The 27,351-nt window shown below is 45.6% G+C and overlaps 1 protein-coding gene and 2 non-coding genes across 7 annotated transcripts in view; all 3 read right to left on the reverse strand.

Moving 5' to 3' along the window:
* SRPX2 (sushi repeat containing protein X-linked 2) overlaps positions 1-24,295 on the reverse strand; it is a 39,284-nt gene extending 14,989 nt beyond the window's left edge. For 2 of the 5 annotated variants that reach the window (XR_006387380.1, XM_044275122.1), the window contains exons 1-2: positions 17,556-17,640; positions 9,335-9,418 (exon numbers count right to left, since the gene is read on the reverse strand). Coding sequence is in view for 4 of the 5 variants with exons in the window: in XM_044275122.1 (XP_044131057.1) it covers positions 9,335-9,418; positions 17,556-17,628 (157 nt within the window). In the remaining variant the exon portion in view is untranslated. Of the gene's footprint in view, positions 1-9,334; positions 9,419-9,530; positions 10,715-17,511; positions 17,641-19,795; positions 19,907-24,127 lie in introns of those variants that run through there. The other 3 variants (XM_044275123.1, XM_044275125.1, XM_044275124.1) reach the window with 3 other exon arrangements.
* On the reverse strand, positions 17,842-17,913 carry TRNAE-CUC. The gene has a single exon. It is a non-coding gene; the product is annotated as a tRNA-Glu (tRNA).
* On the reverse strand, positions 18,241-18,312 carry TRNAE-CUC. The gene has a single exon. It is a non-coding gene; the product is annotated as a tRNA-Glu (tRNA).
* Positions 24,296-27,351: the final 3,056 nt, after the last annotated feature.

Below are 27,351 nucleotides of genomic sequence, written 5' to 3' on the forward strand. Positions count from 1 at the left end.
ATGTAAATACCCTCAAATTACAGCTGACAGTCTGCAGGTAAAGCACATCTTCCTCGTTTCATTTCAAATCCACAAAACACGGATGGTGCCCGTGTGCCTTCCGCAATTTGCGGAACGAAACAGGAGGCCTATTATAGAAATGCCTATTCTTGTCTGCAAAATGGACAAGAATAGGACAGGACTCATAATTTTTGCGGGGCCACGAAACGGAGCAACGGAATGCGGACAGCACACGGAGTGATGTCTGCATCTTTTGCGGACCCGTTGAAATGAAAGGTTCTGTATACGGCATGCAAAATACGTTTGTGTGAACGAGCCCTTGGTCAGTAGCATCGTTTACGCTTCCATCTTGAGAGTCAATGACCCCCTTGACAGGACTGGCCAACAATCTAATGTGTGTGGGGATCTCCTGACTCCTCCTCAGAAGATAATGAGGTTGTACGGACAACTTTAGGATTATTTAACAAAGCCAAGAAATTTGGATGGAAAAAGAATATACACAAATTCTGTCATGGCCTAAATCTGACCATACATAAATTTGGTGTGTATGGGGGTATGCCAACTCTTCCTTAAAATCAGATGCCAGGAGAAAGATCGATAAGGCCACCTGAATATCATTGATCTCATGGGAGATAAGGCTAGGTTCACTGTCGAGCAAATGCCGAAATTCTAGTATTTTGTTTATATGCAGGGACAGAATACAGGTTCCATACCTCCCAACCGTCCCAGATCCGGTGGGACAGTCCCGGATTACAGTGGCTGTCCCGGTACGGGGGAGGTATGTCCCGCTTTCTGGCAGCTGTCCATAGGAAGCAGAGACAGTTACCTGTAATATGATGAAGCAGAGAGCCGGCATAGGTTCCCTGCTTCATCATCCCTCCCCCCTGCCTGCTCTCCACTCCTCTGGTCTGTGCGGGGGGTGGGGGCGGCCGTCAGCATGGGCTCCGCCTCCTTCACAGACTAGGGCAGCCGATGTCCTGCTGCTGCTGCTTGCTAGAAGGTAAGTATGTGGTGTTTATTTATTTTTTTACTTTTTGGGGGCACAATGTTGGCATATTACTGGGGGGAAAAATGTTGGCATATTACTGGGGGCACAATGTGGGCATATTACTGGGGGGCACAATGTGGGCATATTATTGGGGGGCACAATGTGGGCATATTATTGGGGGTCACAATGTGGGCATATTATTGGGGGGCACAATGTGGGCATATTATTGGGGGGCACAATGTGGGCATATTACTGGGGGGCCCAGTGTGGGCATATTACTGGGGGGCACAGTGTTGGCATATTACCGGGGGCACAATGTGGGCATATTACCGGGGGCTCAATGTGGGCATATTACCGGGGGCACAATGTGGGCATATTACTGGGGGCACAATGTGGGCATATTACTGGGGGGCACAATGTAGGCATATTACTGAGGGCACAATGTGGGCAAATTACTGGGGGCACAATGTGGGCATATAAAGGGGGGACAGTTGGGCATAATTCTGTGAAGACACAATGTGGGCATAAATACTGTGCGGTGGCATGAAGAGGGAATAATTACTATGTGGGGGTATTAAGGGGACTGGGTGGGATTAGGTGTATAGTTATGTTTTGGGCGGATTTAGAGGCGTCACCTAGTGTGGAAAAAATTTGATTCGCGTGCCACACAATGTGCCCCTCTACAAAGTTGTGAGGTATATGGTTCACTGATGTGAACCTAACTTAAGCTGCCATCAGCAACTTATTTCCTTCTCCCCAATGAAAACATATATTCAGGAAGAATATCTGAAAAGATTCATACTTACCTATTCCCTGCCACTCTGGTCTTGCGCACTGACTCGCATTTCTCCATCTTCCAGTCCCCGTGTTCTCTTCTGGCTGGAGCATGGACATGGCACCTGCACCGCTGCAGACAATGACTGGTTTCAGTGGTGATAGGCCGCTTGGGGACATGTCACTGCTGAAGTCAGTCATTGGCTGCAGCGACACAAGAGACCATGTCTATAGCCAGCCAGAATAAAACAAGCCAGGGAACGGAAGATGGAGGAACAAGAGGCAGGGCACAGGACCACAACAGCAGGACGAAGGCAAGTAGGCGATGCAGGCTAGGAGCCTTCAGTTAACAGTTAATTATTCATGGAAAACCGCTTTAATGTCACGGCTGAGGATGGGGGAAACCCTCAGCCGTGAGATGCCAGGTGGTGTAGTGGCTACTCGGCCATGAGAACAGGATAGGGAGCAGGTCACCTCCTCACGCATCCCTACCCTGACCCTAACTCCTAACCTGCATGGGCCGACCTTTAAGGTAGGAGGACCCATGCGCAGGAACCTCGGAGCCCTGTCTTACCCTCCGCAGATCCCTGAGCTAGGAGCTGGGTAAGACAACCTACTCCTCCTTGGCACGGAGGAGCCGGAGTCTCAATGGTCAAGCTGTTGGGAAAAAGGGGGACATGAACAGTAATACGGAAATGGCAGGCGAACAAGAAGTTCACCAACCTGCCACAGCCTTGCTGACTGGATCCCTAAACAGAGAGGGATCCAGAACCGTATGCTGCACAGAAACATAAGAAGGTCCCAACAGAACAACATACAACAACACACACATAAAGACATAAACATGGCAAGAATACTTTTATGACCACAGGGGTGGCTCTCACAGGCAGGTCAAATACACAGGAGGCTGCTCCAGCTAGCAGGGCTGAAGCAACCTACTGAACCATGCAAGACACTCAGGCTTTATAGGCCAAGAAGCCACACCCTCAGTCGGACACACCCAGTGACATCACACACACTGGGAAGAGGGTTAACCCTTCCAGCACCACAGGAAAGGAAAACACCAAACATACAGGGGAAGTGACCAAACTAAGATCACCTTGTGGCTGTTGCCGCTGGCAGCAACATGGGTGGCAGCCGTCCTGGGAGACAGCCCGAAGGCCGAGACACTGCCACCACATGTACATAATACCAAACGTTGCCACGGGCAGCCACAGTGAAAGGACGATGTCCGTGCGCACCAAACATAAACTACAGTGCACAACAGACATACCAACAAAGTGCATCCACACACGCACACAACTCCCCGGGAACCGCACACATAGCTGTTGTCCACGGCAACCGCACTGAGGCCAACTACATTATGCCTCAGCCGCGGTTGACACAACAACCACAACCGCGGGCAACTGTATGCGGCTCCCAAGGAGTCACGACCATAACCGTGGCCGTGACACTCCCACCCCTCAAAGCCCCCCCCCCACCAAAAAAAACACGTGAGGGACTCCAACACAAGGGGATGGGAGAAGGGGACGTCCACTCTCAGAGCCGGTTCCAAAAAAAAAGGGTCGCTGTCAGCTGCATCCTCTCCCGGCTCACACTAGCCAGTCCGACGAGGACTGCAGCCCGCACCAGCGATAAAGGGGAAAGAACCTACTGAGAGATGGACGAGGGGACTCTCCACTCACGTTCCCACTCCAGTCGCTGCCAGCAGACACCCCTAACCAGCACGCAGCCGGACCACTTACGGGGTGCTGCCAGCAAACGACCAGAGATGGGAACATGGAGAGGGACGAGGGACCACCAACACGGACACGGAAGGTACGGTGGCGGGGAAAAGCCACCAACCGTGCCGTTAACGGTGATCCCCCCGGGACGCTCTCCCTCCGGAGAACGCGCATGCAGGCCACAAGAGACTGGCCCTGCATGCTGCACCCTCTTTCGAAGGTGTGCGCACCACACACCAAACAACACCACGTGCCAGAAATCAGGGGGACGCCAAGCGGGGACGACAAGCGAGGCAGCGGTGAAGGGAAGGCGGGGAACGCCACTCACCGCGCCATCAAAGGCGAAACCCCCAGAACGCTCTCCCTCCGAAGAGCGCGCATGCACCCCATCCGCAGACAGCGGTGCATGCTTTACCCTCTTTCGAGGGAGCCGCCAGGCGAGAAGCCGCTGTGGTCATACTGTCACGGCTGAGGATGGGGGAAACCCTCAGCCGTGAGATGCCAGGTGGTGTAGTGGCTACTCGGCCATGAGAACAGGATAGGGAGCAGGTCACCTCCTCACGCATCCCTACCCTGACCCTAACTCCTAACCTGCATGGGCCGACCTTTAAGGTAGGAGGACCCATGCGCAGGAACCTCGGAGCCCTGTCTTACCCTCCGCAGATCCCTGAGCTAGGAGCTGGGTAAGACGACCTACTCCTCCTTGGCACGGAGGAGCCGGAGTCTCAATGGCCAAGCTGTTGGGAAAAAGGGGGACATGAGCAGTAATACGGAAATGGCAGGCGAACAAGAAGTTCACCAACCTGCCACAGCCTTGCTGACTGGATCCCTAAACAGAGAGGGATCCAGAACCGTATGCTGCACAGAAACATAAGAAGGTCCCAACAGAACAACATACAACAACACACACATAAAGACATAAACATGGCAAGAATACTTTTATGACCACAGGGGTGGCTCTCACAGGCAGGTCAAATACACAGGAGGCTGCTCCAGCTAGCAGGGCTGAGGCAACCTACTGAACCATGCAAGACACTCAGGCTTTATAGGCCAAGAAGCCACACCCTCAGTCGGACACACGCAGTGACATCACTCACACACTGGGAAGAGGGTTAACCCTTCCAGCACCACAGGAAAGGAAAACACCAAACATACAGGGGAAGTGACCAAACTAAGATCACCCTGTGGCTGTTGCCGCTGGCAGCGACATGGGTGGCAGCCGTCCTGGGAGACAGCCCGAAGGCCGAGACACTGCCACCACATGTACATAATACCAAACGTTGCCACGGGCAGCCACAGTGAAAGGACGATGTCCGTGCGCACCAAACATAAACTACAGTGCACAACAGACATACCAACAAAGTGCATCCACACACGCACACAACTCCCCGGGAACCGCACACATAGCTGTTGTCCGCGGCAACCGCACTGAGGCCAACTACATTATGCCTCAGCCGCGGTTGACACAACAACCACAACCGCGGGCAACTGTATGCGGCTCCCAAGGAGTCACGACCATAACCGTGGCCGTGACATTTAACCACTAGATGTGAAATAATGATGGAGTATCTTGTGTGAGAGCAGAGCAATCGCTCCTAGATGGCCGAGATGTCTCGAGGAGCCTGTAAACACAAGCTTTCTGACGTAAGAACAGAAACTAACAGGAAGACGCCTGGATTGAAACAAGCTGTTTAATATGCCTAATCATATGCGTGTGCAATCCCTATATCTGTACACATGTTCCACTATATTCTAGACGCTGATGAACTTATTCCAGCTGTGCATAATTATATTACAGCTACAATAGGCATCTGTGCTTGGGATGCACTTCGGCTCTTCTGTAACTTAAAGTTCCCAATCCTGAAGCCAAATCAGTACCAGGATGCCAAAACCATGGCCCACTGGGCTTTGGTTTCTGTGAGACATTTACTTCTGATATGGGAGCATAGTCAGGAATGGGTTAAAGCCCTCTGGGTACAAATAGACAGAGACAGGTCAATAAGCAGTAATGATCAATCACCCCGGCCCCTATAAAGCTGAGCCGGAGGAAGGAGTCAGTGTATTTTTTTTCCCTTTTGGATATCTGCAATGCTGATGGGAAAATATAGGCTAGACATTCTCACTCCATAGGCCTCTATTTCCCATAGAATATTTGAATGTAGTCTTTTCTCCCACACACTGCTTTGTAAGTCCTATTTCTGACGGTGCTGCCGTAGGACGTCCATGAAAATGAAAATGTATTTACCTGAAATTTTCATTCCCTGTAGTCCGTAGGCAGCACAGCTTTCCCTCCCTTTAATTAATTTAATATTGCTTTATACAAATACTGGCTCCTTCCTCCTGTTCAGCTTTATACGGGCTACGGTGATTGGTTAATTGATTGATTGATAATTACTAATTATAAACCGGTCTCTGACTAGTCATACCTAGGGGGCTTTAGCCCGTTCGTGACGGTGCTGCCTACAGACTACAGGAGATCAAAATTTCAGGTAAATAAATTTTTTCGTTTTATTATCAGGTTTGGGAAAATCTTAATCATATTTACTCCAGAATATTAGAAAAAAAAAAAAACATTTTCTATCAGTGGTGACACAACAGGCATCTTGAGATGCTCACCACCATTGTGCTGGCCACTAGCGTTAACTAGAGCCTTCCAGTTGCCAATTGTTGAGTCGATAATCAGTAACAGATATTACTGAATCATGTTGTCTATCAGGAGGATGATATTTCATACATCTGCTGAGGTTTCCCAGGGAGGACACATACCACAGATTTAGAGAGATCATTCTTTAGAAAACTCAAGAAATGAAGAATGAATACTTTCACGCAAGCTCGTAGAGTTTTTGTTCTGGCCTAAACAGATCCCTAGGGCTACGAACAAGGACTGGGAGATACACACGCTATGTAAGAGAGACAACAAACTGAGTAACTACAGAAACATCCTCCAAGAATCCTTGTAGGACTGTGGGCCATTGTTTATCACCAGGAGTCATAATTAAGACCAGAGGATCGAATTCTCAAAACATGACACAATGATTCATATAAGAGCACGGACATGGCTTTACTATTTTTAAGTTAACTGGTTCCCTATCAAAGCCTATCATGCGATACTGACTAAGAACCACCCAGCTTTATATTCTCCATCATGAAACGTTAACTCTAGTGAAAGCCAGTATATCAAATCCTTTTTTTTAAATCAGATAGTTTTTATTAAACATTTTCTAATTTTCTTAGTATACAAATGATAGGGACAACGGCATTCCAGTAAATACGTCACACCCTTTCCCTAAAGTCCCACCCACCACCAAGCGAAGAAACGGTTACCAAGAGCCACATCTATATCCTGTCAAAATATAGCCGACAACGCAGAACCTATGTTCAAGGGTTCAGAGTGCACCATACGCCACTAGAACATCCCACCCACCTATCCTACTATACTCAGGACTTTTCCTGTACAACATAGCGAAAATCAGGTTGGCCACACGTGTACAGCAGAAGGAACGTTACCGTAATCTACAGGAAGGATCAGACAAGTTGGAAAGAAGGGAGTTCCCTGCTAGCAGAGAACCATTTGTCCCACAGGGCTGTGAATTTGGAAACATATTTTCTTTTCATCTAGACTCCAGTCTCAAGACGAAGGACTTCATTTACCCTCCCAAGAAACCCATTAATAGTGGGAGGATGGGGGCGAATCCAATGCTGTGCAATCATCTTCTGGGCCTGAAATAGTAAGCGTTGCACACTAAGAAGTACTAAGGTGCATGGCCCTAAAATACCCAGAATACAAGCCCTGGGATAAAACGGGACATGGACACAATAAACGTCCCAAATCGCCTTCAAAACCCAGACAGACGTGTGCATCCCCATAACATACGTCGAGTAGATGCAGGGCCCGTTCCGCATCTCGGACAAGAAGGATCAGGTCTAACCCCAATATATAGGAATAACTGTATACTCAGTGAATAAGCAGTAGTTGTGACATATGCCGACCCTCGCAAACTGAGAGCTGTTGCGACAAATGCCAACACCTTGTTCCATTGGTCTATCGATATGGGACCTACATCTTTCTCCCATTTCTGCTTGGCCAGAAGTATTCCATCTCCCATTGACTCAATAAGTAGGTTTCTATAAATTAAAGATATTAACCCTTTCGCAGGATCTGTTGCATAATAGGTACCACTTCACACCTTGCGGAACAGGTTTTAAACTGTGCCCGAAAGGCGTGCAGAACTGTAGAAACTGGTAAAAGGAAACTTCAGGGAAGAGTAAACTCCTCCAGAAATTGCTCGAATAGCGGATAACTATCAGATTGGTGGGGATCCTACTGCTGGGACTCCCAATGATTACGAGAACGGGAGCCCCGTACCCCGTGCAGCTCCACTGAAGTGACTGGAGCGGCTGGTAGCACATGTGTGCTGGCGCTCCGCTCATTTCTATGGGAGTTCTTGAGATAGCCGAGTACAGCGCTTGGCCATCCTGTGGATAGGGGATAACGTTTAACTACCGGAATACCCCTTTAAGCCTATATTGCTTCACAGCGTCTTCCTGGCATGAGTATCTAAGCTTGAAATGTTAGATACTGTTCATTACACCTGTGTATCTAAGCCTGTAATATTTCATAGAATCTGCTGAGCTGATGAACCTTAAGGGGTTGCTCCAAGATACTATTATACTTGTCCCCTAAAAAAGATCACGGAACTCATATTGCTGGGACCCCCACCAATCACACGAACGGGGGTCCTGCTGTGTCCCTTCCTTCCTGTATGAATGGTACCACAGTCAAGCATACTGCTACTCCATTCATTTCTATAGGGCTACAGAAGACAGTGGAGTGCTGTACCTAACTATCTCCTGCAGTCTCATAGAAAATAAATAGAGCATCAGTGGATATGCTGTGTGAAAGGGGGGGTCCCTGTTCTTGTGATGGTGGGGACCTCTGGGACCCGTACCTACAAGGAGAATGGAGCATAGAAAGTTGACGAGGGCGCACTGCGCATGTGCAGCCGCCCTCCATTCAATTCTATGCTAGCTGGCTTGGCTCTTTCCGTCGGCCCCATAGAAATGAATGGGAGCGTTGGCCGCGCATCACTTCAATGGGAGAGACGGGGAGCTGCGCCTGGTGGTGGACGGGGTCCTCCAGCCACGACTCTCCCCGGCTCCGTTCTCCTTGTAGGTGCGGGTCCCAGAGGTAGGACCCGCACCTATCAGACAATGGGGGCATATAATAGCGATATGCCCCCATTGTCTAAGATGGGATAACCCTTTTAACATGTGTGATACTGTCTACTGAGCTGATGTATCTAAGCTTATCATATGTGATACTGTCTGCTGAGCCAATCATGTGTGATACTGTCTGCTGAGCTGATGTATCTAAGCTTATCATGTGTGATACTGTCTGCTGAGCTGATGTATCTAAGCTTATCATGTGTGATACTGTCTGCTGAGCCAATCATGTGTGATACTGTCTGCGGAGCCAATCATATGTGATACTGTCTGCTGAGCCAAATATATGTGATACTGTCTGCTGAGCCAATCATATGTGATACTGTCTGCTGAGCCAATCATGTGTGATACTGTCTGCTGAGCCAATCATGTGTGATACTGTCTACTGAGCCAATCATATGTGATACTGTCTGCTGAGCCAATCATGTGTGATACTGTCTGCTGAGCCAATCATATGTGATACTGTCTGCTGAGCCAATCATGTGTGATACTGTCTGCTGAGCCAATCATGTGTGATACTGTCTACTAAGCTGATGTATCTAAGCTTATCATGTGTGATACTGGTTCAGAGAACCTCACAGTTGTATTTTCACAGACGAATCTTAATAATTTGGAAGGGTCTTACCTCTGTAATCTGGATGAAGTACAGATGGGCGCTGCTCAACATAAGCCTCATTACTGTAGCTTTCATCTGAGGGATAGCCTGAGCCTAAAGGTAAAATGCTATTGTTATTCTGTGGTTCATTTATATATACAGTATATATTTAAAAAATAGTAGCGTTCAGACATGACTCTCTTACCATTGTGTCCTGACCTCTTACCATTGTGTTTTGGAGTAGCTGACTCCATAACGAACACCAAAAAAGTCAAACGGACCCCACTGAATTGTAATTAGGGCCAACGTGGTGTATATGATTTTGTCGTGAAAAATACCACTGCTTGCTGCGCTCTCCTTCTCCGGATATATCACCGAACATCTGCCACGCAGGCTTCTGATCGGGACATCACACGGAAGCAGTTATGGAGTCACATACAGTACATAGCCCATTCTTTCTCCTTTCTTCTTACGACAGGCAGAAATCAGACTCCGTATGAAGTTTTTATAAGTATTCGTTTCTACCGGGAATAATAGCACCTGATGCTATAATGAAGGGTACGTCTACCAGACATGCACATTCAGCAGGAAAAATCCACCGCAAAATTCAAAACAAACCCACAAGACATATTTGGAGCCGACATGTTGTGGACTTTGCTGCGGACCTGCCACAAATGTACCACATCCATTTAAACCCATGGCAGAAATCCACAGCATATGTTCACATACTACGCGGAAGCGATTTGGTAATACGCCCAACATTTTGCAAAATCCACAGCGTATCCGCAAAGTATGAACACAACCTAAATCTCTAGTCCATTGTGATTTTTCATTTCACCCCAATTGCAGGCCCTCAACCAGAATCACCCGCGGACAGATAGATGGAAGGAACAGTAATTCTAAAGTTCGCAGTTTCCCAGTAAAGACTCCACAGAGGAAACAAGTAGATTTCATTTCATTACTTTACAGGCAGCAGGAGAGCGGCTGGAGTGCGATATCGACATTCCAGGGCCGTGAAATCACATTACCATTGATTTCTCTTCAGAGGAGCCCCTCGCTGTGTATTGCAAGATTTCATTTAGAGTTCTGGGATGTTCAGCCACATAAAGCTCTCAGTCCTACCCCGTCTGTGTCAAATGGCCTGTCACTTTCCCTTAAAGGGGTTTTCCAAGATTTTCTTTCCCTGATGACCTATCCTCAGGATAAGGCTCCATTCACACGTCCGCAATTTCGTTCCGCACTCATTTGCAGTCCCATAGACATACAGCAGCGGACAGGAAGGGAGATGGCATGTGTACACTGTGCGCGCCGTCTCCTCGTACAGCTGATCGGCGGGGGTGCAGGGTGTCGGACCACCACCGATCGGATATTGATGACCTACCCTATTAGCTGTTCGAGGAGATGGCGCGCACAGTGGACACGTGCTGTCTCCAGTCTCTCTTCCTGTCCGCTGCTGCAGTCCCATAGACATACAGCAGCGAACAGGAAGGGAGATGGCACGTGTATACTGTGTGCACCGTCTCCTCGTACAGCTGATCGGCGGGGGTGCAGGGTGTCGGACCCACTGATCTGATATTGATGAACTATCCTGAGTATAGGTCATCAATAAAAAAAGCCTGGACAACCCCTTTAACTGGCTTTATACTGGAACCTTATTTTACATTCAAATAAAGACCAGTTTTAGCGAGACTACGCAGTATTTACAAGATGCCTTCACACATGGCAGATTGTGTTACACAATTTTCAGCGACTGAAAATTAGTTCCATTCACCAGAACGATGCTTGCAGAACGAGGCTTGCAAAAATCCATGAGTTTTCTGCCAAAACAACCCCAAAATCTGCAGAGTGTGAGGCACCGATATAGAGATGGCTAGGCCGTCTGCTCGAACTTGTAAGGGGAAACCAAAGCCCCTTCACATTCCTGTACAGGAAAATGATTGGGGACTTCCAGTGGAAATCAGGTTCCAGCGCACACACTAGTGCGAGCATACATTTTGTGGTTCCAGACTGTCTCTCCTACAAAACCTCAAGACATTTGGAAAACATTACAAATGGAATGAAATCATTGTGCACAGCGCGTCCTCCTCCATCTACTCATGGATTATAAACTGACTCAGTGTCAGCACGTAGTCTACTGGATACAGACGACACCTGTGGTATTGGTTAGGCCGGATTCACATCACCACTAGTGTTGAGCGAACCTGTGTTTTAAGTTCGGCGTCTAAAGTTCGGGTTATCGAAGAATCGTGTTGAGGATTCTAAATTCTGTTATGGTCCGTGGTAGCGGAATCCATAACACGATTCTTCAATAACCCAAACCCGAACTTTAGACGCTGAACTTAAAACACAAGTTCGCTCAACACTAATCACCACTATCAAGTTTTTGCATCCAGGGGTTCACTTTGGCATATTGCATATATTCGGATTTGATAAACTGGGTAGTGGCCATGATGTGGCCACCAATAATATGGAAGAACCTGCGATCATTGCATTTTTCCTTTTGTAAATTTAGTTGAGTTTAAGTTTGTTACTGATGGCCCCCCTCTCCCCATATGATGTACGCAGCAGATATACATCACCATATATCAGCCACATGGCTATCGACTTATGGCCACGTTATCCAATAGTTCTGATATGATTGAAAAATCACAAATACTAAAAATGACAATAATATAAAACTACGCAAACTGCATCATACCAGCCAAACCAGAGACATCCGAGTATCGATAGCTCTCTTTTGGGGTTCTTGCCCCTCCTCAGTACAAAGCAGGGTTGTCTGGATGAGATGCCTTAGATCCGTGAGGAAAAACGTATACAAACTAACACATTCCACCCAACCAGTATCCTGCTCTGGACTGATGAAACAGAATGTGTCGGCAGATAAGAACCATTTGGCCCATCTAGTCTGCCCAATATACTAAATACTATGGATAGCCCCTGGCCCTATCTTATATGAAGGATGGCCTTATGCCTATCCCACACATGCCTAAACTCCTTCACTGTATTTGCAGCTACCACTTCTGCAGGAAGGCTATTCCATGCATCCACTACTCTCTCAGTAAAGTAATACTTCCTGATATTACTTTTAAACCTTTGCCCCGCTAATTTAAAACAATGTCCTCTTGTAGCAGTTTATCTTCTTTTAAATATTCTCTCCTCTTTTACCTTGTTGATGCCCTTTATGTATTTAGCAGTTCCTCTCATCTCCCCTCTGTCTCGTCTTTCTTCCAAGCTATACATGTTAAGGTCCTTTAGTCTTTCCTGGTAAGTTTTATCCTGCAATCCATGTACCAGTTTAGTAGCTCTTCTCTGAACTCTCTCCAAAGTATCAATATCCTTCTGGAGATATGATCTCCAGTACTGAGCACAATACTCCAGATGAGGTCTCACTAGTGCTCTGTAGAGCGGCATGAGCGCCTCCCTCTGTCTACTGGTAATGCCTCTCCCTATACACCCAGCATTCTGCTAGCATTTCCTGCTGCTCTATGACATTGTCTGCCTACCTTTATGTCTTCTGAAATAATGACCCCTAAATCCATTTCCTCAGATACTGAGGTTAGGACTGTATCACTGATTCTATATTCTGCTCTTGGGTTTTTACACCCCAGGTGCATTATCTTGCACTTATCAACATTAAATTTTAGTTGCCAGATTTTTGACCATTCCTCTAGTTTTCCTAAATCCTTTTCCATTTGGTGTATTCCTCCAGGAACATCAGCCCTGTTACAAATCTTTGTGTCATCAGCAAAAAGACACACCCTACCATCGAGGCCTTCTGCAATTTCGCTGATAAAGATATTAAACAATATGGGTCCCAGAACAGATCCCTGAGGTACCCCACTGGTAACAAGACCTTGGTCTGAATATACTCCATTGACTACAACCCTCTGTTGCCTTTCCCTCAGCCACTGCCTAATCCATTCAACAACATGAGAGTCCAAGCCCAAAGACTGCAATTTATTAATAAGCCTTCTATGTGGGACAGTATCAAAAGCCTTACTAAAGTCCAGATAAGCGATGTCTACTGCACCTCCGCCATCTATTATTTTAGTCACCCAATCAAAAAAACCTATAAGATTAGTTTGACATGATCTCCCTGAAGTAAACCCATGCTGTTTTTCATCTTTCAATCCATGGGATTTTAGATGTTCCACAATCCTCTCCTTGAGTATGGTTTCCATCAATTTCCCCACTATTGATGTCAGGCTTACTGGCCTATAGTTGCCCGATTCCTCCCTACTACCTTTCTTGTGAATGGGCACAACATTTGCTAATTTCCAATCTTCTGGTACGACTCCTGTTGCCAGTGATTGGTTAAATAAATCTGTTAATGGTTTTGCTAGTTCACCGCTGAGCTCTTTTAATAGCTTTGGGTGTATCCCATCAGGCCCCTGTGACTTATTTGTATTAATTTTAGACAGCTGACTTAGAACCTCTTCCTCTGTAAAGACACATGCATCAAAAGATTCATTAGTCTTCCTTCCTAACTGAGGTCCTTCGCCTTCATTTTCCTTTGTAAAAACTGAACAGAAGTATTCATTGAGGCAGTCAGCTAGTTCTGTATCTTCTTCCATATACCTTCCTTCTTTTGTTTTTAATTTGGTAATTCCTTGTTTTAGTTTCCTTTTTTCATTTATGTATCTGAAGAATGCCTTATCGCCTTTTTTCACTGACTGAGCTAATTTCTCTTCTGTCTGTGCTTTAGAAGCTCTTATAACTTGTTTGGCCTCTCTCTGCCTAATCTTATCAATTTGCCTGTCATCCTCGGTTTTTTTTTATAATTACTAAATGCTATCTTTTTGTTTTTAATGATTTTGGCCACTTCTGCTGAATACCACAGTGGTCTTTTTTGCTTTTACTGACAAGCCTAATGCAATTATCTGATGCCTTCAATAGTGCCACTTTTAAGTAGTCCCATTTCCCCTGGACTCCATTGAAACTGTTCCAATCTGATAGGGACTCGTATAACACTAATTTAATTTTATAAAAGTTTTTCTAAAATCTAAAACTTTTGTTTTTGTGTGGTGTGACTCAGTCACTGTATTTTTAGTAAACCACACTGACTGGTGATTACTAGATCCCAAGCTTTTCCCTACAGTAATATCAGATACCAAATTCCCATTTGTGAATACTAAATCTAAAATGGCCTCCTTCCGGGTTGGCTCCTCCACTACTTGCTGTAGAGATAATCCCAGTAGGGAATTTAGAATATCTGTACTCCTGGCAGAACTAGCTATTTTGGTTTTCCAGTTTAGATCAGGAAGATTAAAGTCTCCCATAATGATAACTTCCCCTTTCAATGTCATTTTAGCTATTTCCTTAACTAGTAGATCATCTAATTCTTTGACTTGGCTAGGTGGTATATATATCACACCTACACGAGTTACCTTATGATTATCAAGCTGCAAGGTGACCCAAACTGACTCTAAATTGGTCTCGCTAACTTGTATTAAATTCGATTTTATGCTATCTTTCACATACAGGGCCACCCCTCCCCCTTTCTTGCCTTCTCTGTCTTTCCTATATATAGAGAAGCCTGGTATTGTTATATCCCAGTCATTACTCCCATTGAACCATGTCTCAGTAACAGCCACTAAATCTATATTCTCAGATGCCATTATAGACTCAAGTTCATTGATCTTATTCCCTAAACTGCGAGCATTTGTAGACAAGACTCTGAGCTTGTCATTTCTTAACCTCTGTGCTACTGGCATCTTTTGGCAGGGGGCAGTCGGACTGCTGGATTATCACCCTTTTGCCCCCCTTTTCTAGTTTAAATGCTCCTTAGCAAATACTTGGAACTGTTCTCTGAGGACATTCGCTCCCTTGAGAGAAAGATGCAAACCATCTTTCTTGTACAGTTCTTTTCCATTCCAACGAGAGCTAACATGAGACACAAAGCCAAACCCTTGGTTCAGACACCATTCACCATACATTGAATTCCTTAATGCGCATCTTCCTGTCATGCTGAGGAACAAGAACCCCAAAACAGTGCCATCTACAGATGGGTGGCTGTGTATGTTTAGTGGAGTTTATCTTCGTTATTGATGGCCTCCCTCTCTTCCTCTACGATGTACGCAGCAGACCACTAGCGCAGATGTGAACAGCCTCAGATGCTGCAGAACATTTTAATAGTGACAAGAGAACTACAAGTCGCATCCTGACCAGATTGTTATTATTGCAAATTAGGGGGGCAATACAGGGAGGGGGTAAAAGAGTAGAGGACTACAACTCCAAGCATGTCCAGCTCATTATCATGGGGCATTAGTGGACATTATAGGGAAAGAGGTATAAGAGAACTACAACTCCCAGCATGCACAGACTATTAATATGGAGCATCAGTGGTGATGACATAGAGAAGGATATAATAGGAAAGAACTACAACTCCCAGCCTTTATAGGATGTTATTATGGTATGTCAGAGGACAGTGAGTAAAAAGAAAGATTTACAAATCCTTGGACTCCCCTTCAGGAGTCCAGGGTGACGCACCCTGTGTGGTTGCACAGCCTTAAGTCTGGCCCTGGGTGGACTCTGTTCCTTCCACCTGAATGGCGCTGAAATCCATGTTTGTGCTTCCCAATTCCAATGAATGGAACTGATTTTCAGTTGCAGAACTTTCTGCCACGTGTGAAGGCAACAACCTTAAACGGATTCTGTCACCTCGTTTTAGCCTATAGAGCTGCGGACATGCACGGCTATGGGACAGGTATATTGTGGACATGCTAGCGGCGATCTAGCCGTGCATGTTCGCAGCTTTATAAGCTAAAACGAGGTGACAGAATTCCTTTAAGGTCCTTTACACAGACCAATATTCAGGAATGATCGTTTGTGGAAACGCTCATTCCTAATATTTGTCCTGTGCATTGATCATGTCTTTCAGCAGGCACCAGAAATCATCGTTCCCGTGCAGCAGATCCTGCAGTCAACAGCGATCTGCTGCCCAGGAAAAATGATTATCTATGGGGACAACTGATCGCTGTATGAATCGCTCATCCTGGCATTGGGGAGTGAGTGCATGTAAATGCTGCCTTCATCTTTGCTGACAATCAGGCTATTATCAGGAACGTTTGGTTTGTTCCCAATAATTGCCTGACACATCTGTCCGTGTAAAAGGACATTTCTGCATGGCATAACATTTGACTGCTTTGCAATCTACATTCGGAGTATGCACTGGGAAAGCTTCCAGTTTACACAACAAATTTTTTCTAAAAGCCCAGATTTACCTAACAAAGGCCTAAAGACACTGCTTTTGGCTGCTCATTGGGCTAGTATACCTGTGTGTGCTGTATGGGATAGCGTAAACAACTACGGTATTCCATAGCGTGTGGTATACACTTTTATTTTTAACACAGGAGCCTATGTGCGACACATGCCTCTGTATGGCCACACAGACGAAGGAATATCTCGGGAAATTTGAAGTACACTACAACTTGAATGGGTCAGCATCCGTCCGTTCCGCAAAAAGATTGAACATGCTCTAACTTTTTGCGGAACGGAAGTACAGAACAGAACCCCACGGAAGCCCTCCCTAGTGCTTCTGTAGTGTTCCGTTCCGTGCTTACGTTCTGCATCACTGGATTTGGGGACACATTTAAGTCAATGGGATGCGAAATGCACACGGAACGGTGCCCTTGTATTGCGGACCCGCATATGCGGTCCGCAATACGGCTACGGGACACCTTCAGTCGTGTGCAGGAGGCCTCAGAGTCTTGTTTTGCTGGGATTGACAAGAAAATACAAGTCATAAAATGCACAATAAAACGCGCCTCTTACAGCAGCGGCCTCAGGACGGAATGAGACATTACTGAAGTATTCCAGTGACTAAGCAGCGGGCACTCACATTGCTGTAACCCTTTCACGCCCAGGAATCAGTTTACACTCTGGGGTCAGAACGGTCGCGGCTTAACAGGAAATTTCACTAACAAAAGCTCTGCTTTCCAGCTACTTTGGCTAATATGCAATTAATCGTCAAATCGTGGGACCATTACACATAAATACCATGTATATAATCTAAACTCCTCGTATCTTTTCTGCAGCTTATTACAGATCGCACCATAATAGAAGAATGTGTCCCATAGAACGTGAAAGTAGGACTACAAGTACCAACAAATTCCATCCAAAAGGACTTAGTTCCTCAACAGCTAAAGACTGAATAAGATCCATTATTTATGAAACTATATAATTATACGACAATTCAGGGCACTCACAAAGGGATTTCATTTGCTTCTTTAAATTTACCCCATTCTCTGACCTGAAAACCCCACTGATTGTGCTGCTGGTCGTGCAATGCAAAGGAAAAAACCTGTGGCGTCTGGAACTCGCATGTATGAGGCCTCTCAGAGTCACTTCCCCTGTGAGTCACATGATTGCTCATCCAGATCACTGCTAGGAAGTAGCAGAAGGAAACATTCATAAATGTTGCTTCCATTGTCACGTTATATTAATAATGTAACAGAACAAATTTTGCAACAGTGAAAAATATTAATAATAAAAAAATATGACGAGAACAAAAACAAAACAAAAAAAAAAGAACGTTTTTCCCTGACCGGGAATCGAACCCGGGCCGCGGCGGTGAGAGCGCCGAATCCTAACCACTAGACCACCAGGGAAAGCTGAGAATTGGGCAGAATTAGTCCATACAGGACAATAAGAAATGATTACTGTAATGGGGTCCATTTGGTTTCTGTTCAGGTGTCTGCTGTTTTAGCATAAAAAGTCCTGCATACAAGACTTTTTCGTCTGCTGTTTTTGTCAAAATCTGCAACGCAGCCCCCGGACGCAGATGTAAACATGCCCTAAGCTGGATTGCTGAGGTTGGGGTCCCCCAAAACTTCAAGCTCCTTTACATGACTAGATAATCGTTTAAAAATTTAGCAAAAGCGATCAGTTAAAGAGTACTGCAAAAGCATTGAGTGCTCAGACAAAAAAAAACATATTTCCCTGACCGGGAATCGAACCCGGGCCGCGGCGGTGAGAGCGCCGAATCCTAACCACTAGACCACCAGGGAAAGCTGGGAATGAAATGGAAGTAGTCCATTCAGGAAGCCTCATTCACATCTGAACTAGTTATTTCCATTTTTCTGCTGTTAGAAGAGCATAATAACAAAAATAACAGAACTGCCAGATCATAACAGAACATAAAGGAAGTGCCGAAACGTAACAGTGCTAATTCGGCACATAACTAAAACCAACAGATTCGAACAGACCTCATTTAGTATAATGGGGCCTATTTGGTTTCTGTTCAGGTGTCTGCTGTTTTAGCATTAAAAGTCCTGCATGGTCTCTTTCACACGGTTAGTATTTTGCATCAGTATTTGTAGGCCAAAACCAGAAGTGGAACCTCCTGAGAAAAGGTATAAAACAAATATTTGTGCCTCTTGGACTCTTTGTTTTGGCTTACAAATACTGATGCAAAAATACCGACCACATACTGATAGTGTTGGGCGAACTTGTGTTTTCAAGTTTGGTGTACAAGGTTCGGGTTATCTAAGAATTCCATTATGGATTCTGCTATAAGTTATGGTCCATGGTAGTAGACCCCATAACGGAATTCTTAGATAAACCGAACCTTGTACGCCAAACTGGAAAGCTCGCTCATCTCTACATACTGGCCGTGTGAAAGAGGCCATACAGGACTTTTTCGTCTGCTCTTTTTGGTGAAATCTGCGAAGAAGCCCCCTACACAGATGTAAAGATGCCCTGAGCTGGATTGTTGAGGTTGGGGTCCCCCAACTCTACGAGCTAAAGCTGAAGGACCCTTTGCATAAGTAAATAGTCATACGGCCTTAGCACGGGTGGTTCCCTACTCAATGGCGGACATGCGGCATCACGACAAATGTAGTGTTGAGCGAACTTGTTTCTTAAGTTCGGCGTCTAAAGTTCAGGTTCGGGTTATCGAAGAATCCCGTTATGGATTCTAAATTCCGTTATGGTCCGTGGTAGCGGAATCCATAACCTGATTCTTCGATAACCCAAACTTTAGACGCCGATTTAAAAAAACAAGTTCGCTCAACACTAGACACATGTTTACATATACATACACCATATATATGCAATACTCATAAATACACTACACACACATACCACCCAACTTTTAGAAGGCCCTAAGGAGCCAAACTATGGAATGGAAGCGCTCATCTCCAGCTGCCAACTGGATCTGGAGAACCTGAGGGAACTGGCTGAATCCCATGCCTGGGCCTTAGGAGTCGTGGCCATTGTAGCACTCGCTGCGGCAAGAACCTTGATGTACGTATGTATGTGGGGCTCCTAGCAGTGAACGTCTCCCAGCCTATTGGAAAATGACCCCCAATGTGAGTTTTCCTAACTGGATGCAGCTTGTAATATCTGGATGTCATCACAAGTTTCCAGTGTGAAATACCAGAAATGGAACTGGAAAAGCAAAAGGAACGCAGTGGAATGAAGTGTGAAAAACGACTGATTTACCAATGTAAAAATAAAATTCTGAAATGGTCAGAATACACACGGATTTACCTTCATAATGCAGAGCTGTCACCGCCTGGAGGAGGACAAGCAGCAGTGGAGCGGATGGTTCCATTGCAGGTATGTTTTTCACTTCTTCCAAACTGAGCCGGTCAGCAAAACCTACAGAGGAAATGGATTTTACAGCAGAGTCAAATCAAACAACCATCTGCGCCTTTCATGCAAAGGGAACTTTTTCTCCTAAAATAATGTGTGAAAGGCTACATGCACACGAATGTTGTTTGTTTCCGTGTCCGTTCCGTTTTTTTTTGCGGATAGGATGTGGACCCATTCATTTCAATGGGTCCGCAAAAAATGCAGACAGCACCCAGTGTGCTGTCCGCATCAGTATGTCCGTTCCGTAGCCCCGCAAAAAAAAATAGAACATGTCCTATTTTTGTCCGTTTTAGGCATTGTTCCAATTAGTGTTGAGCGAACTTGTGTTTTAAGTTTGGCGTATAAAGTTCGGGTTATCGAAGTATCGCGTTATGGATTCTAAATTTCGTTATGGTCCGTGGTAGCGGAATCCATAACGGGATTTTTTTTTTGCTCCACAGCACATTCACTTTTTTCAGGGTAGACATTCATTAACCTTAGGCCTTATGCACACGACCGTTGTTTTATTCCGTGTCCGTTGTGCCGTTTTTCGTAATTTTCTGCGGGCCCATTGATTTTCAATAGGTCCGTTGAAAACTCGGCTAATGTACCGTTTGCCATCCGCGTCCGTGATCCGTGGTTCCAGTCCGTCAAAAAAATATACCTGTCCTATTATTTTCGCGGAAAACGGTTTGCGGACCCATTCAAGTCAATGGGACCGCTAAAAAACACAGAGGCACACAAGATTGTCATCCGCGTCCGTTTTTTTCCTATCATTTGCATGGCAAACCTGTCTTAGACTTTTTTTTTTACTTTCCTTTATGTCTGGTGATCCTCCAAAAATAAAGGAAGACACACGGAAAGAAAAACGGATCACGGAACAACGGAACCCCGTTTTGTGGACCGATAAAAACAACTGTCGTGTGCATGAGGCCTTAGGCTCTGCTTTCCGCTTTTCTGTTCAGTTTTTAGAACAGAAAAAAGGTATTTAACAGATTAATTTCAATGGATCTTATAGAACTAACAGTTGGTGTCTATTCTGGCATGATCCCCCATTTTGGCATAAAGAAAAGTTCGGCCTGCTGCACCATTGTCCCCTGAAAAGAAAAAATAGACACCTGGTGGAAAGCAGAAGGCTTCCATTTTGCATCTGTTAGGCCCCTTTCACACGGGCGAGTATTCCGCGTGGATGCGATGCGTGAGATGAACGCATTGCACCCGCACTGAATCAGGACCCATTCATTTCTATGGGGCTGTTCACATGAGCGGTGATTTTCATGCATCACTTATGCGTTGTGTGAAAATCGCAGCATGCTCCTCTTTGTGCGTTGCGGTGCGATAATCCACGCAACGCAAGCCCCATAGAAGTGAATGGGGTTGCGTGAAAATCGCAAGCATCCGCAAGCAAGTGCGGATGCAGTGCGATCTTCACGCACGGTTGCTAGGAGACGATCGGGATGGAGACCCGATCATTATTATTTTCCCTTATAACATGGTTATAAGGGAAAATAGCATTCTGAATACAGAATACATAGTACAATAGCGCTGGAGGGGCTAAAAAAATAAATAAAATTATTTAACTCACCTTAGTCCACTTGTTCGTGTAGCCCGACATCTCCTTCTGTATCCTTTGCTGAACAGGACCTGTGGTGAGCATTAATTACATGAACAGGACCTGTGGTGACGTCACTCCGGTCATCACATGATCCATCACATGATCTTTTACCATGGTGATGGATCATGTGATGACTGTGACATCACCAAAGGTCCTTGTTGCTACAAAAAGCTCAGATGAAGACAGAAGGAGATGCCGGCTACGCGAGCAAGTGGACTAAGGTGAGTTAAATTTTTTATTTTATTTTTTTAACCCCTCCAGCGCTATTGTACTATGCATTCTGTATTCAGAATGCTATTATTTTCCCTTATAACCATGTTATAAGGGAAAATAATACAATCTACAGAACACCGATCCCAAGCCTAAACTTCTGTGAAGAAGTTCGGGTTTGGGTACCAAACATGCCGATTTTTCTCACGAGAGTGCAAAACGCATGACAATGTTTTGCACTCGCGTGGAAAAATCGCGGGTGTTCCCGCAACGCACCCGCACATTTTCCCACAACACCCATGTAAAAGGGGCCTTAGGATCAGTTTTTAGGCAAGGGCAACACGGCCACACTGGTCATGGCCAGGATCGCTGAGCAGCAGTGATCCCATAGGAATGAATGGGATCGCTGCGGCAGTCGCAAGAAATCCAACACAGCTGCGACTGCTGCGGCGATCCTATTAATTTCTATGGGATCACCGCTGCTCAGCGATCCTGGCCGTGACCACTGTGGCCGTGTAGCCCCTGCCTTACAGTGCATTTGCTTGATGTGTTAGAAAATAAAGGGTCGGGTTGATGGAAATGTGAACAGAGCCTTATTTCCTATGTCTTGTGTGTTCCAATCCAAAATATGAGACCTATTTTGCTGCCATTTTTAAAATAGAACATTTTTTGTATGTGGTATAAAAATCAACACCCGGCCTTCCTGCTTCCTGGTCAAATATGTGTCTGCTGGCCGAGACGCCATTGTACGCATGAATCAGCGCCAAGTGTCGCGCCAAGCCTCATTATTGGATGGCTATTCTGGTAAAACGTAAGAATCCAGGAAAAAACTTCTTATTGAACAAATGAAAGGGACAGTCTGCTGGGTAAATGTCAACATACTGGGGCAGATTTATCAAACTGGTGTGAAGGAAAACGGACTTAGTTGCCTAAACCAATCAGACTCCGCCTTTCCTTTTCCAAAGGAGCTCTGAGAAAATAAAAAGTGGAATAATTGGTTGCTATGGGCAACTGAGCCGGTTCTACTTCACGCCAGTTTGATAAATCACCCCCATTCTCTCTACCCTCGGACAGTGGTGGCTAACCTCCGGCTATAGTGAAACTACGACTCCCAGCATGCTCCATTCATTTCTAAGGAGTTCTGAGAACAGCCAAGCAAGTGCACATCTTGGGAGTTGTAGTTTTACCACAGCTGGAGTGCCGGAGGCTAGCCATCTCAGGGCTAGGAGAATCTATCTCCTGGGCTTAGGCTATGCTGAAATGCAAAAAAAGCTTATGCAGTGATTTTTGCAAAAACTGACAGGTTGGGGCACAGGACATGTGTGTGCTGAAAATCTACAATGTTTACATTTGCAGCAAAGTGGACAAGATTTTAACAAATCTCATCCCCCACGATGGATAAAATATCTGCAGCGGAATCTAAGGCCTCATGCACACGACCGTTGTTTTGGTCCGCATCCGAGCCGCAGTTTTTGCGGCTTGGATGCGGACCCATTCACTTCAATGGTGCCGCAAAAGATGCGGACAGCATGTGGCCCCGCAAAAAAAACATAACCTGTCCTATTCTTGTCCGCAAAACGGACAAGAATAGGCAATTATATCAATGGCTGTCCGTGCCGTTCCGCAAATTGCGGAACACACACGGACGCCATCTGTGTTTTGCGGATCCGCAATTTGCGGACCACAAAACACACAATGGTCGTGTGCACGAGGCCTAAGAGTTATCAGTCGAATACAATATCCTGGATTCTTTCTACTTCATCTTTATGATAAGACTAAGGGCTCATGCACACGGACGTATTTTCTTTCCGCTTCCGTTCTGTTTATTTTGCTGACCGTATGCGGAACCATTCACTACAACGGGTCCGCAAAAACAACAGAAGGTACTCAGTGTGCATTCCATTTCCGTATATTTCCGTTCCGCAAAAAAGTAGTGCATGTCATATTATTGTCCACAAATCGTTGTCCGGGGCCCCATTCAAGTCAATGGGTCTGCAAAAAATACAGAACGCACACGGAACACATCCGTAGGATATCCGTATTTTGCGGATCCATACTGTAGAAATGCTACATGTTTGCTGATTAATAAGCTACTGTTTCCGTTTCCGATCTGCATACGGAAACCATACAAATATGTTTTCTGGAATAACGGAACAGAAGAGGACTTAAATCTGAGGGAAAAAAAGCTCAGATACCAAAAAACAAATCAGTGAAAAACGGACCGCAAAACGACAACGATCGTGTGCATGAGCCCTAAATTATACAAATGCTTTGAGAAAACTGTCAAGACACAATGTAAGGAATAAAACCCACTCCCTTTTCTCCTCCGTATACAATAAGAAGCTAGAACCCATTATAATATTGTTTCCAGGTTTCGCACCGTATTTACTAACCCTCGTCAACGTCTTATCGTCTTTCCTTACCGGTCGCTCTTGAGACTGTGACGCCTCTTTATTTTCCCTCTGGAGGCTCCTGTTTATCGGAACGTTGATCCCACAACCCAGATGTGCAGACGTCTGAATTCTGCCAGACGGTCTCTGCTTCTATAGTCGCAGCACAGGAGAGGAAAGGTCTAAGGGTGGAGGGAAAACAGATGTGCGCCTGCCAAACAGCAGCTCGGCCGTGTCATCGTGGTGATTAATCACATCTCAGCGAAAAAGATGAGTAGACTATAAAGTGCTCTTAAAGTGGCGTTTCCTGTTTTTTCATGTGAATAGTGCAATTCAATAATATATTTTTTATTATTTTCTATAAAAACGTGAAATAATACCGCTGTATAGAGCTCAAGTGAGACCATATCTGAAGTACTGTGTAGAGACCCCACCTACAAAAAGACATTCCTAAAATAGAAAGGGTCCAAAGATGGTGGAGAATTTTAAAGGGTACCTGTCACCATGAAAATGCGAATTGATCTGGACACGGCATGTTATAGAGCAGGAGGAGCTGAGCAGACGGATATATCGTTTTGTGGAAAAGATTCTGTAGAACTTGTATTTCATTCATTAAAATTTCTGCTCATTTTCGGCTTTAGGCCTCTTTCACACGGGCGTCGCGTGTGAGGGCCGGATAGGATGCGGGTGCGTCGCGGGAAAATGCGCGATTTGACCTCGACAGTGCAAAGCGTTTTAATGCGTTTTGCATGCGCTTGAGAAAAATCGGCATATTTGGTACTCAGACCCAAACCCGGACTTCTTCACAAAAGTTCGGGTTTGGGATCGGTGTTGTGTAAATTTTATTATTTTCACTTATTACATGGTTATAAGGGAAAATAATAGCATTCTGAATACAGAATGCAAAGTAAATTAGGGATGGAGGGGTTAAAAAAATAAATAAAATTAACTCGCCTCATTCACTTGTTTGCGCAGCCCGCCTTGTCTTCTTCTTCGAGGACCTGGGAGAAAAGGACCTTTGGTGACGTCACGGTGCTCATCACATGGTCCATCACATGATCCATCAGGACTTTTGGTGACGTCGCTGTGCTCATCACATGGTCCATCACATGATCCATCAGGGCCTTTGGTGACGTCACTGCGCTCATCACATGGTCCATCACATGATCCATCAGGACTTTCACATGATCCATCACATGATCCATCAGGACTTTTGGTGACGTCACTGCGCTCATCACATGGTCCATCACATGATCCATCAGGACTTTTGGTGACGTCACTGCGCTCATCACATGGTCCATCACATGATCCACAGTGCCTTTGGTGATGTCACTGCGCTCATCACATGGTCCATCACATGACCCATCCGCATCCGCACTTGCTTGCAGATGCTTACGATTTTCACGCAGCCCCATTCACTTCTATCTTAATCTGCTCAGCTCCTGCTGCTCTATAACATGCCATCTTCCGACACCTGCTCCAAGGGCGGGTTCCTATGGGCGAGTGGTTTTACAGTCATATTTAATATAAACACATGCCAATTACAGAACAGTCCCTGTACGGTGTTTATATTAAATATGACCATAACCCCCTCATCCATAGGAACACTGCAGTATATGGGTGGATTCCTATGGATGAGGGGGGTTATAGTTATATTCAACATAAACACTTAAGCCAATATTGGTACAGTCCCTAGACAGTGTTTATATTTAATGTGACTATAACCCCCCTCATCCTTAAGAATACACCATTGCACAGTATCTACAGTACATTGGTGTATTCTTTAGAGGCCTCGAGAAAGCGTCAGACGACACGAAGCGGCGGCCGGCAGCATCTGTGGAGTACTATTTCCCCGCATGGTGCATTGATCTGAATAAAGCGATTTTCTATTAATCGGGTGAGTGCCGTGGATTGCATCTTTAGGGTTCTGATCTTTCTTCATGTTGTTTTCCTCCCCTGGGCAACCCCATTGTTTGTGCCCCCGCTAATCTGGACTTCGATAGTGTCCTGGGTAGTGCCGACCATCTACATTTCCTTGTGAGGAGTATGGTATTCTTTAGGATGATTGGGGTTATAGTCACACGGGCGTCACGTTTTGGCTCAGGATGCGTCCGGGGTGCATTGCGTCAAACCCGCGCGAGTAGGTACGCAGTTTCAGTCAGTTTTGACTGCAATTGCGCTCCGTTGTTCAGTTTTTACCGTGCTGGTGCAATGTGTTTTGCACGCGCGTGATAAAAAACTGACTGTGGTACCCAGACCCGAACCTCTTCACTGAAGTTCAGGTTTGTGTAGATGTTATTATTTTCCCTTATAACATGGTTATAAGGGAAAATAATAGCATTCTGAATACAGAATGCTTAGTAGAAGGTCAATTGAGGGTTAAAAAATATATTAAAAAAAATATTAAAGGGGTTCTGCACTTTGTTTTAACTGATGATCTATCCACTGGATAGATCATCAGCTTCTGATCGGCGGGGGTCCGACACCCGGGACCCGGAACTCCGGCCGATCAGAAGCTGATGATCTATCCAGAGGAAAATCACCGCTCATGTGCACAGCCCCATAGAAATGAATGGGTCCGGATTCAGTGCGGGTGCAATGTGTTCACCTCACGCATTGCACCCACGCGGAAATCTCGCCCATGTGAACCCAGCCTAACAGTTCATCATCCACAGATCCGCCATAACAGAGTGTTATCCACATATCCCCCAATAAAAGTGTCATCCACAGATCCCCCATAACAGTGCGTAATCCACAGATCCCCCATAACAGTGTGTCATCCACAGATCCCTATAACAGTGTGTCATCCACAGATCCCCATAACAGTGTCATCCACAGATCCCCATAACAGTGTCATCCACAGATCCCCATAACAGTGTCATCCACAGATCCCCCATAACAGTGCATAATCCACAGATCCCCCATAAAAGTGTCATCCACAGATCCCCCATAACAGTGCGTAATCCACAGATCCCCATAACAGTGTCATCCACAGATCCCTATAACAGTGTGTCATCCACAGATCCCCATAACAGTGTCATCCACAGATCCCCATAACAGTGTCATCCACAGATCCCCATAACAGTGTCATCCACAGATCCCCCATAACAGTGCATAATCCACAGATCCCCCATAAAAGTGTCATCCACAGATCCCCCATAACAGTGCGTAATCCACAGATCCCCATAACAGTGTCATCCACAGATCCCTATAACAGTGTCATCCACAGATCCCCATAACAGTGTCATCCACAGATC

Source organism: Bufo gargarizans, unplaced genomic scaffold (genome assembly GCF_014858855.1).
Source record: "Bufo gargarizans isolate SCDJY-AF-19 unplaced genomic scaffold, ASM1485885v1 original_scaffold_889_pilon, whole genome shotgun sequence".
Classification (NCBI taxonomy): Eukaryota; Metazoa; Chordata; class Amphibia; order Anura; family Bufonidae; genus Bufo; species Bufo gargarizans.